The sequence below is a fragment of the Delphinus delphis genome, chromosome 2 (genome assembly GCF_949987515.2).
Source record: "Delphinus delphis chromosome 2, mDelDel1.2, whole genome shotgun sequence".
In the NCBI taxonomy this organism is placed as follows: domain Eukaryota; kingdom Metazoa; phylum Chordata; class Mammalia; order Artiodactyla; family Delphinidae; genus Delphinus; species Delphinus delphis.
The window spans coordinates 23768749-23781243 of NC_082684.1; the positions used below are offsets into that span (position 1 = coordinate 23768749).

General features: G+C 37.9%; 1 protein-coding gene across 4 annotated transcripts in view; it reads right to left on the reverse strand.

The window, feature by feature from the left end:
- The window catches only part of NRXN3 (neurexin 3), a 1615508-nt gene that overhangs the window by 162794 nt on the left and 1440219 nt on the right, over positions 1-12495 (reverse strand). For 3 of the 4 annotated variants that reach the window (XM_060004108.1, XM_060004110.1, XM_069540412.1), the window contains one exon: positions 4357-4446. The exons of the other annotated variant lie outside the window; for it this stretch is intronic. In XM_060004108.1, the coding sequence (XP_059860091.1) occupies positions 4357-4446 (90 nt within the window). The remainder of the gene's footprint in view (positions 1-4356; positions 4447-12495) is intronic. 4 annotated transcript variants of the gene reach the window in all.

A 12495-nucleotide genomic window follows, 5' to 3' on the forward strand; every position in this document is an offset into this window, starting at 1 on the left:
CTCTTAGAGGAAAACATAGGGAGAACACTCTTTGACATAAATCACAGCAAGATCTTTTTTGATCCACCTCCTAGAGTAATGGAAATAAAAACAAAAATAAACAAATGGGACCTAATGAAACTTCAAAGCTTTTGCACAGCAAAGGAAACCATAAACAAGACCAAAAGACAACCGTCAGAGTGGGAGAAAATATTTGCAAACAAATCAACGGACAAAGGATTAATCTCCAATATATATAAACGGCTCATGCAGCTCAATATTAAAAAAAACAAGCAACCCAATCCAAAAATGGGCAGAAGACCTAAATAGACATTTCTCCAAAGAAGACATACAGATGGCCAAGAAGCGCATGAAAAGCTTCTCAACACCACTAATTATTAGAGAAATGCAAATCAAAACTACAATGAGGTATCACCTCACAACAGTTAGAATGGGCATCATCAGAAAATCTACAAACAACAAACGCTGGAGAGGGTGTGGAGAAAAGGGAACCCTCTTGCACTGTTGGTGGGAATGTAAATTGATAGAGCCATTATGGAGAACAGTATGGAGGTTCCTTAAAAAGGTAAAAATAGAATTACCATATGATCCAGCAATCCCAATACTGGGCATATACCCAGAGAAAACCATAATTCAAAAAGTCACATGCGGGCTTCCCTGGTGGCGCAGTGGTTGACAGTCCGCCTGCCGATGCAGGGGACGCAGGTTCATGCCCCGGTCCAGGAGGATCCCACATGCTGTGAAGCGGCTGGGCCCATGAGCCATGGCCGTTGAGCCTGCGCATCCGGAGCCTGTTGCTCCGCAACAGGAGAGGCCACAACAGTGAGAGGCCCGCGTACAGCAAAAAAAAATTTAAAAAGTCACATGCACCCCAATGTTCATTGTTGCACTATTTACAATAGCCAGGTCATGGAAGCAACGTAAATGCCCATCGACAGATGAATGGATAAAGAAGGTGTGGTACATATATACAATGGATATTACTCAGCTGTAAAAAGGAACAAAATTGGGTCATTTGTTGAGACGTGGATGGATCTAGAGACTGTCATACAGACTGAAGTAAGTCAGAAAGAGAAAACTATTGTATATTAACGCATATATGTGGAAACTAGAAAAATGGCACAGATGAACCGGTTTGCTGGGCAGAAACTGAGACACAGATGTAGAGAACAAACTTATGGACACCAAGGGGGAAAACGGCAGGGGGTCGGGTGGTGGTGGGATGAATTGGGAGACTGGGATTGACATGTATACACTGATGTGGATAAAATACATAACTAACAAGAACCTGCTGTATAAAAAAAGTAAGTAAAATAAAATTTAAAAATTAAAAAAAAAAAAGGAGCAGCTGTTTTGGGGGCTCTGGCTCACTAAGGCCATGGCGGAGGGAGGGGTACGGAATGTGGGGCAAGCCTGCGGCCGCAGATACCAGAGTAAAAAAAAAAAAAAAAAGAAAAGAAATGATGGATCTCCTTTATTCCAGTTGCCATAGTTCACTCCAACAAGTGGTCTTTGATTGTTCAAGACTGACCCAAGCATGGAGAAAGGCAAGACATGTGTCCTGGGCTATACGATTAAGCCACTGCTCCACTTCTGGCTATTCCTTCTTTCAAGGAGAGATCTGACTAATCACTTCTTGAGAACAAGACACCGGTGGGGTGAAATAGGGAAGGAGGCTGCCTGTGTTTCAGATTTCCATCATGCCCTAGGAAGTATCTGGACCTTTGTTTATTTGTCTGTTTCATGTTTTATTTCTGGCTAGGTTTGCTTTTCTTATGTTTTAAAACCCTTTCCTAGCCTTCTGTACCTGAGATTAGGTGGTTAATAGTAAAGCTGGCAAGCACTAAAGGAATAGGGGGATATTCAAGTCTCCTGCCATCTCTTCCTCTGATCAATTTATCTCTCTCAGGTAAGTAGGATTAAGTGAATAAGTGAGAAACAATCATCACTACCCTCTCCCTATGAAGGATATAAGGGACTGACCGGAGAAAGTCGTACTATCTGCCCAAGATTTCTCAAAATCAATGCCAGATCTCCTTATTGTCCCTCATTATGATCAATCGTGTTTTTTATAAGGAGCGACCATTATTATCTCTCTATTCCAGTCTGATAATTAATTGTTCTATCATCAATAATACGAAATCTGGTTATAACCCCAGTACAGGGTTTGTAGCAGGTTACTTTGTGTTTTGCTTTGGGTGCCCATCCTCCTGAAAGTTATTAATTGTTACCTCATTTGGACAACAAGTTCACATACTGCTTAAATTAAATCTTTGCACGTCTCCAGTCAGTGTTGCACAAAGACTAATTAATTAAACCTCAGAACACCCTTGGGGAATAGGCAGTATTATTTCTCCTCTCCTCAGATGGGAAATCTGAGATATAAAGAGGTTAAGTGGATTGTCTAAGGTCAGAAAGTCAGTCAATAGCAGACAGAGCCAGAAAACAGACTTGGGAATGCTGTGACCCAGATCTCTTCCCCAATGACAGAAATAACTCCAAAGAGGATTCCAGCTACTTCCTAATACCTCTGCCTAATCATCTTTCTGAATTTACCCTGTTTTACTTATTGTCCTTACAAGGTCTTTTGGTATACATTTTCTACTTCTTTTGAAGGGAAAGTTACCTAGACAGAGGAAGAGGTAAAGCAACAGAACGAATAAATGTTACTTACCAAAATCAAACAAAAAAGTAATTTTGGTTAAAATAACATAGAAGAGAGAACTTCCCACTTTGCAAATAATTCTTTTCAATATTATTAGCATATATAAACATATACATATTCAGTTAAGAAACTGGAATTCCTCCCTCCCTTCCGCCCAAACCACCCCTATCCCTGTCCCACCAACTCAACTTTTGTTGTGTGTTTGGAAGCATCCTTCTATATGAAAGCCAACTGATAACAATGCTATTGGAAGGAAAACTAAAAGCCTACTAGTAACTTTATAATGATTTATACAAATGAAAATGCCTGGCATGCTACTGAACTTAGACTTCAAAAGGCAATGGAGTAAAATAAAATATTATTAACATAAAATTGAAAGAAACAAAAAAATTCTCTCAGGCACATGAGACTCAGACATGCATCTAGTTGTCTTTTCCTTTTTAAGAAGTGAGGCAGTCATCATCTTTAATGTTAAAGGGACTTTATGAGCTGGTGATTACTAAACAAAATTATTTGCTTTTTAGAGTTATTCTTAATTTATTTTTAATTAGACCACGTACGTTAAAAACAGGGCAAACAGTTAAGACTCAGTGAGGATTTTCCGTGTTTAAAGGTCTGAATGTTTTCACTCAACTTACAACTGTAGTAGTCCTTTATTTTTTAAGTTGCATATTAATATACCTCATTACTATTTATAAATAACTCAATCAAATCTCTACATATTTTAAAAACTCACTTAATGTCTACTTAAAATAAAACTCACTTAAGCTACAAGAGTAGCTTATACTGGATCAGGAAAGAACAGAGTAAATAGCTTCTTAAAGACAAAAATTTTTCGTCATTGAAAGACAATAATTCACTTCCTAATAAATAGGAGCTACACAGAAAATTCTAACATCGGGTATAACCGCTGCCCTCTTTTATTAACAAAGTGGTTGTTTTTTTCAGCAAATGAGAAACTGCTGTTTTGCCTTCCATTAACCTTTCCTTTTTCAACCACGTACACTTTTGTTGCATAAATATCGAATACACAACCAAAGTGTAGAATAAGTTTGTTTATTTTTTTAGTTTCAGTCAGCAACTAGGACACCATTAACTTCTTATGAAACATATTTGCCTCTGTAGGTTTAACTCTAAAGGCAAAATTCATCTTTCTCATTCTTTTCTTTGTTTAAAAACAAATGTTAAAAAGAAAAGTCGCTCCCCTTATAACAGTTATTTAAGCAGTTTAAATTACAAGAGTCAATCTATGATTTTTTTGTTGTCATTAACCGTGCTACAGATAGTAAAGCCAAAACAGCCTCAAGATGTAAGTTTAATAAGTTCTTTTGAAATTTCTTTAGAAAGCTCTGGTATAAGAGGTAATTTAAAACAAATTAACAAATAATGTCATGCAGTGGTTAAATTGCCATAATACATTTCTTTTTTAGAGGTGCCTGGAATTTCTTGTTTGTGGTTGTCATGCTGATAGAAAGCTAGATGTTAGTCCCTTTAACTGTATTTTAATGGCGATGTATTATAGCATGATTTATCAACATATGGCAGGTGGAAGCTGACACAAATTATAATGAAAATTAAAACAGTCATTTATGCAGCAGGCGATTATCATTTAAGGAACATTTATTTGCAGGCTTTAAAAATGAGGGTTTAGAATCAAATGATTTTAAAATGAAAGTTTTAACGACAGTTACCTTTTTCCTGCAGCCACTCCTCTACGGGCCGGTTATATTTGAAGGGGATTTTCTGTTTTACCATTTGGAAGCGTTCATTATCAGTGTTGCCTTTAAAGTTTAAAAAACAGCTTAAAGAACAATCTGAAAAGTCAATAAGTCATTCAAAAACATCCTAGGTTTTTGGTGCGTTTTATGAAGTTTTTAGAGATAGATATCCATTTATCTTTAGTGGAGGTGGAGTCGAAGTCACTCTGCCCTTGGTTGACAGATGTGAGGTCAGGTTATTCTTAGCTATGCGGTACTCCGTATGTTTTGGAAACGTGACTTGGGATGGGCATCAGGAAGCGGTTTGGCTATTTACAGAAATGGGTTTACCTTCACTCTTCTCCATCTCACTCTAACCACACCTTAATTGGGTCAATGGAGGAACAATGGTCCCCTTGACTCGTATCAGATCAGCTTCATAACGTGGTAGGGGATCCTCAGTGTCTTAGTCATGCATGTTCCACACTCACTCTACTGTATCTGATCAGAAGCATGGGGCCATGCACGTCCTTATTTTCCTCTCAAGTGTGTGCAACTGCTCTACTTCCTGGCAGAGGGAAGCCAAAGAAGACAATTTAAGCCTTGATGGCCAACGAAAACTTCCTATTCCATAAAGGGGGGCCTGGCATCCCATCACCTATGTAAAATAGGTAGAGTATTACAGGTAACTCTTTTAATCTCTATCTCTTTGTCTAGATCTGTTCCACATTTTAAAATCGAAGGAACCCCAAAGTAAATATCTGTAAATAAAAGCAGCTATACATATAGTGATATAGCATTTTCAGACTTCTGAGTACCTATATTTTATTAGTACTAACAGACACAGGTTTTATATGTCTACCTAGTCTCTCTCTCTTTCCTTCCTAGGAGAGGTCCTTCCTGAATACACATCCATTCATAAAGCCTGTTAGGGATACTTCTTCCAAGCATGAAATATCTAATCAGTTTCAAGGATCAAACATAATGCTTTTAACTGTTAGTATGCCTCTTTCTTCCTTTCATAAATGTTGTTACCACCCCTGGATGGTTTGTCTAATTAGCACAGACATGGAGAGTGGTGTTGTGAACATATACCCCTAATGAATATGCTTCAAATCACAAAATAATGAAGCCATGCTTTGGGAACTGCTCTGTCTTGTCAACCAACCTCATAGTGATCAAGCAGAAACCGGTGAATTCTAAATTACTTTTGACTCATAGCCTTACAGTATTGGAACTTCAGGAAGCCCAATCCAAATCACCAACAATGAAGGTGAAATCAAATTCTCAAGACAGGTGGCTTGGAAACCATTTATAAAGAGTCTAAAAGCTAGAAAGATTATTAGGATTGAATATAGCATCAGGTGAACAGAAGCTTGCCCTGGCATTTCCATCTCAGGGTCATCTTCACAGAGGAGTTTTCACTGGCAGAGAAGATTCCACATGTGGCTAAACTAGTACCTGCCTCATGTGAGGAATGGGATGGGGAAGGGGTGGCAATATTGGGAGATATTTAAAAGATTCCCCATGCATTTCTCCTTTGAACAAATTATTCTAAGGAGCTGACTCATTATTCTTACTATCCAGGAATAAAAACAAACAAAAAGCTCATGAAAGAGGCGACCATGGATCTGTTCCCAGCCTACACTATGGGACCCTATCTGCCTGGCATAAAGCCTAACATATTAACATATCAAAGGATAAAGTGCAATGAATGGAAAGAACGATTAACAGTTTTGGATTGCAGTATATAATTTAAAGTTTTCCTCCAAATGTTATTTCTCACAGAAGAAAAAAAGACAGGGTGTAAGCTAGGAGGAAAACCAGAAAGGTATCTTAACTTCTTGGTGTTTCAATAAGTCCAAGGTGAAAAAAGTTAATTTTACCTGTTAACGTAAATACCACGTAGAGATCATTATAATGATCATCCTGGTAGATCTGGGTACACAGAATTCTACTAATCCAAAATAAAGTTGGGTAAATTTTCACATGTCCTAATAGAAAAGGAACATGCACTTTTCTGAAAAGAACCTATATCTCTATAACTCTTAATTCTACCCTACAGGAGACAGATACACAAGGGATGTCATCCATCTTCATAAGCTCTGACCTCTCCAGTTTTAGTCACAACATACTGAGAAATGGCAAATGGATAAAGCCAGGTTCACCTTGAATATGTTCTATTACTTTGGGTTTTCTGTAACTGTCATTGGCTACAATATTAAGTATAGTAATGACCTCTGTTCCACTCACTGTGGAATGGATTGGTGAAGTCAATAGCAAATATAAAGCTAACTATTCTTCATAACGTGCAAGACAAAATCATAAGTACCCAACGTTCCAAACTGACAGCTCTATGTGTACCAACTTCATTAAGAAGCTGCATTGACTTACTTCTTCCCCAAACATATGAGTCTTGGTCCTCCTAAGCACCCTCCCGCCCATCCACTCTCTGTCAAGCATAAAGCTCCACAGACAATCATATTAGGACATGGGACTGGCTAGAAAACTAAGAAACAATGTAGGAGAATCAGTAAGTGATATGTTGGGAGGACAGCATAGCCACGATTCAACCTTAGACCCTTCAGAAAGTGAAAGACAGAGAGTCATTCTTCTCCATCTCAGCTTAAAAGACATTTAGAAAAAAGTTTTAAGTTTTCCATGCCAGACTGATAGTATCTAGCACTAGGGATAGCGATCTTGCATACTGTTAAAAGTTGTGAAAGATGGAAGGCCATTTGGAAAACCAATAGGTTTAAATTGCCACATTAACATCGTTCTTAGTCTCTTTTCATGTTCTTGTTGGTTTTTAATTTTAATTTATCTCAAACATTAGTGAGAAATGTTTTAGAAACATGTGCATGAGAATGAGTTCATTTGCCCCGAGCCCCATTTGCTATACTGACTGAAGAGCAAACAACCTTCTACATACCAGAATTCAAACACAGGGACTACTCTGAAAGCTTAGCAAACCTCATCAAATCCATATACATTCATATTAAATCCTTAATGACATTTAGTTGTACATTTCATATAGCAGCCAGTATGAACATTTAAACACAGACTAAAATCAATTCTTCAAAAGAAAGTGATGCTATCCTCAAGAAGGAATGGCCTTATGAATAGTAATGTCATAATGTCACTAAAAAAAGGCATATGTATATTACTAATTATACGCCAAAAATGTAATGATTGCAGTTCTCAACCACGCTGAGAAATCTATAAATTGCACAATGACATCTTCAAATAGACAGTTCTTAAATTACTTATGTGGATGTGACACTCAACTACTTGGAACTAAATTTTAGAAAAAAAGGTATTAGCCATATTTCATTCTATTATACTGAAAAAGGTTAGAGGGGTGTGTGTGTGTGTGTGTGTGTGTGTGTGTGTGTGTGTGTGTGTGTGTGTTTCTCCATCCATTTTTTATACAATTGACCTCCCATTGTCATTTGCTTTTGTACTATTGGTTCTGTCATCAAATATTTCAGCTCCTGGAGACACATACAATATGCACTGTTGAATTATAATATCGTGAAGAGCAGAATGCTCTGAGGTAAAATTACTGAGGCCCAACTGGTTCATACACATAGCTGCAACCTTTATGCAAAAACAGCTCACATTGACTACATGTGGGCTAATCCATTTAGGATAAAAGGAAAAGAGAACAGAGAAGATAAGACAAAGAAAGCAAGTTGACCCTTGAATAGTTTCCCAATACATTAGTCCCTCTTTAAGGTCCCAAAGAAGTAATCTGGAAACTTGTTGATGACCCCAAAGAAGTAAAAATTCTTTCAGTTGAAAAACTTAAAGATAGAGAGAACTCTTGTATTGCACAGAAAATAACTTTTACACTCTGTTGGTTCAAACATAGATCCTATTCATTAGAAGTTATACTAATTTTCTTAAAACCATAATCAGCACAGCATAGGAGCTATGACCATGGGCTTTGGAGACAAACCTGGCTTTGAGTTTTAACTTTAGTAGCTACTTGACCTTGTGCAAGTCACAAGGTCCAGTTTCCCCACTTCCGAATTCACCACAGGACTTGGTATAGGATATTAAGAGGTAGAGCATATACAGAACCTGGGATATGAAAAAACATCCAATTTATTTAAACTATTATTAACATGATTCAACTCTTTCTTAATAATCAGAAGAAAGCATGTTAATTCCATGGTGTGCTTCCATGGTCTCAGAACTTTTCCAGGCCTCCATTCAAAAGGTGACCGTATTACATTTGGTGCCACAAAGGTTACCATCCAAAGATGAACAGACCCTAGTTGGTTGTTGCTTTTTATATTTCTGTATCTTCTAAAACATACTCAGCTAACCCCATTTCCAAAACAAAGTTGGTTTCTAAAACCACTGAAAGTAAAAGAGCAATTCAGACATCGACAAATGCGATTTCTTGCTCCAGCTACAGGTAATGATGATATACTGCTGCTAAGCTGAGGAAGAGTGGCTTAAAGGTTCTGGCAAGTTGCACTGGGCTGGCCGAAAATGCTTTCTTGCAGGTAGACCATTAATACCATCTGAAAGGTTGTCAACCATGTGGACATGCTAATAGGAATATCGTAGCAACATTCATCTGTGCAAAATTAATGCCAGAGGTATTTTCGCATTTTGTTTTGAGTCTGGAGTAAAGGAAGGGAAAGCTTTCTTTATTGCTTTGTTGACATTAAAAAATGAGACCGTGGGTCTAATGAACAATCAGAGAATGAATACTATGTATTAGAGCCAGAGGCAAAAGAAAATCAATGTGGGCAGAGTCAAGTAGTACAGCATTTCAGAGGTTCTTAGAATGACTCTCTCCCCAAAGAATACTTTGTGAGTTTCAAAGCAAACATCAGGCACTAAGGACAGGAACTGGGGGAAATTCTTTGAGCTCCGCACTGGTCTTGTTCCTGGTGTTGACCCAGACAAATTCTCTCAGAGTCAGATTGGGGGGGGCGGGTATTGTGCTACCCGAAGGGCATCTAGAATGTTCATCCACTTGTAAGTGATGGATGGAACTCAACAAGAGTTAATATCTTGTATTTATTAAGTGCCTTTTGACCAAGGAGCTCAAAATGCAATTATAAGCATCATCTCATTAATCCTCACAACACACCTTTGGGGCCAAAGAAAAAAGAAGTATTTGTATGTTCTGAGCCTCGATCCTTTAGTGTGCCAAGGCAAGGAAATTAATCTCTTGGAGTAGAAAACTGATCAGCTGGGGGAAGTAAATTAATAGACTCAGAGCACATGGGCATTATTAAACAAGGGAGCTTTTCCAGACTCACTTAAGTGGTTCGAGGAGCCAGCAAGAACCACCTTTCCAAAGTGATGAGATGTTTACTCCTAGAAAGCAGTGGGGGTCACCCACGAATGCCCTGACTGGGCTGATGAAGCTCACTGCCTCCTGTCTTCTGGGTATGTTTGGAAATGGAAAATATATGTGGACAGACATATTATCAATTCCTTCCCATATTCAAGTCATAGTATTGATCCACCATCTCTAGGCTATAGGAGTTGAGCTATTTAAGCAAAGATGGCTCGATAGGATAGATGCAGTCCTATCTCAGACATTTACCAGTTCTGTGAACTTGCGTACTTTTCTTAATCTAGATGTCTATTTCTTCATCTGTTCCAAAAAATACATGAAGATGATAATAACTATCTTGTAAGATTTTATACAAATTAAATGTAATAATCCAGTCAAGAATGCTCATGGGGAGTTGGAAGAGGCTGGAAATGTGATTTATTTTCATTCTCAGGGGATGGGAGTAGGGACTGTGCTGGAGATGTAACCCTGGAGCTCAACGTCCACTTATCCAAGTGATCACGCCCCTATTCCTTGGCTTTGTCAAGTTTGTGTGCAAACACGTTAACATTGAACTTCTCCCAAATCTAAATCAAAGTGCCATTTCTGTTGAAGTGCTATTATATTAAAGACAATTTACCCTGATGCAATAATTGGACCATATATCACCAATCCCTATCCTTTCCCTGTATTTTGAAGCCATTCTCAACTCTCTTCCTGAAGCTCATTGATCCTGGACTTTTTATTTATCCTCATCCATGAAGGATACTTTCAATCCCAGAAAGATGAACAAAACAAGGCCCAGGTGACCAAAATATCTTTATTTGCTTTCATAGTTTAAGAAACTATTTCCAAGTAATCTAATGGAACTTTCTTCATGATCATAGGTCTGTCTAGAACTTACTCTTTAAGATCCACTTTCAAAAATGACATGCTATAAATTAACAAAACAAAACCGATTATAAAATTTGCTTTCCTTCCTCAAATGGTGTCACTCTTTGCCTTCTATAATTATTCCAAAATATGCCCTGGAGCTAGGCTAGTCAATTTCAACCTGGCTTTTGTCTAGTTCCTTCCTGGTAAACACATTAAGTATACCTATGTCTTGGTGTATCTTTAAGCTTTAGTTTCTTCATATATAAAATGAAAGTTATAATAATAACTGCAACATAGGGCTGTTGTGAGAATTAACTGAGAACTAGGTGTCTGTAAAGTACTTAGCATAGTGTGTGGCACAAAATAAGTGCTCAATATATGATTTGTTACTATTGCTGTTATTGTTATAACAGTACCTGATTCAGAAGGGTTAAACTAAAAAGAAGGCAAACTTAACAAGATTTACTTCACCACACAACTTTTAGTGTCAAATCTTTTCAAATTTCCTTTTCAACATAAAACCTTAATGTTCTGTCTTCAACCTTTTGACACATGATCCTTTCAAGATTCCCCTAGCTGTCCTTCTTCTTATCACTTATTTCTTCCACTTTCGCAAAAGCCACGGTGTCATGCTAGGGCTCATTCTTCCCCATGAGCCATTCTTTCCTGCATATCCACCCTCTGTGCAATCTCTCTGTTACTCTTTAATGTTGGTGATTCAATTCTCTCTAGGTGCCTTCCTTCCCACTCGCCCCCAGTTTCCATTCACTTTCATTCCTCTCATGTAGAGGACATCAAACTCAATGTTTTTAATGCCAGAATACTGGAATATTTGGTAAAAGAAAAATTCCAATCATTCAAACATTAATGTGTGGTGTCACTACCCAGTTCTGAGGACAGGTAGGAGGTCTGGAAGGACAATTTCGATGAGCAACAAATAGAAACATCTTCATCCTTGTGAACAGGAAAGTCACACCAATATCAACATTGCTGATGCCATAATAAACTTATGCTACAGTATTATTTCTGCTTAGATCATATGGGGTCTCTGGTGTTTGTAAATTATAGGTCTTCTAGACCAACCTTGAACCTCCTGCCTACAAATGAATATATTATTCCCAAGGGATCTAAAAATAACAATCACTCTCCCACGCACCACCCACTCCTGACCTGGTGAATATGCTGGTTTACAACAGTTGTCTAAACAACACAACACAGCACAGTCACACAGTAGGTTTATTTCCAACTTAAGCCTAAGGCAGTTTCCAATTAAATTGCTTCCCAAAAAGTTTGTGCCATCTTGCCTTCACACAGTATACTTTATGAGCTTCAAAGCAGGACTTTAATTATATTAAATTTATTCTTTTTTGTTTTATAACAGCATTCCAACCTGATAAGAAAATGTTCAACTCTAGGCCTTTTATTTCCTGTAGGAGATACCTTTCTTAGTTTTGTGCCATCTTGCAAGTGTGATAAGCATATCTTTTGTACATTCATGCCAGACCCTGAAAATTTTACAGAACAGGAGGATTATGTGGTGACTTTAAAACGTTTACAAATTCTTTAAAACTCCCCTCTGTGAGAGGTAGAACTTGATTCTCCAACTGGGCTGGATTTAGTAACTCAGTTCTAAAGAATAGGATATGGTGGAATTAACAATGTGCGACTCATTTTAGAGACTAGATCAGAAAAGGCACTGTGACTTCCTCCCACTCCCTCTCTGGTGGCTCACTCTGGGGAAGCTACTGTTGTGTCGTAAGGACACTTAAGCCACCCACATGTCAAGGAACTGAGGCCACCAGATCCTTCAGACCTAGGTAAGCCTTGAGATGACTGTAGCCCTAGTCAATAGATGAGTAATGTTAATCCATCAGACACTTTGATACAGAACCACTCGACTAAGTTGTTACTAAATCCTGACCTGCAGAAACTGTGAGATAATAAATGTTAGC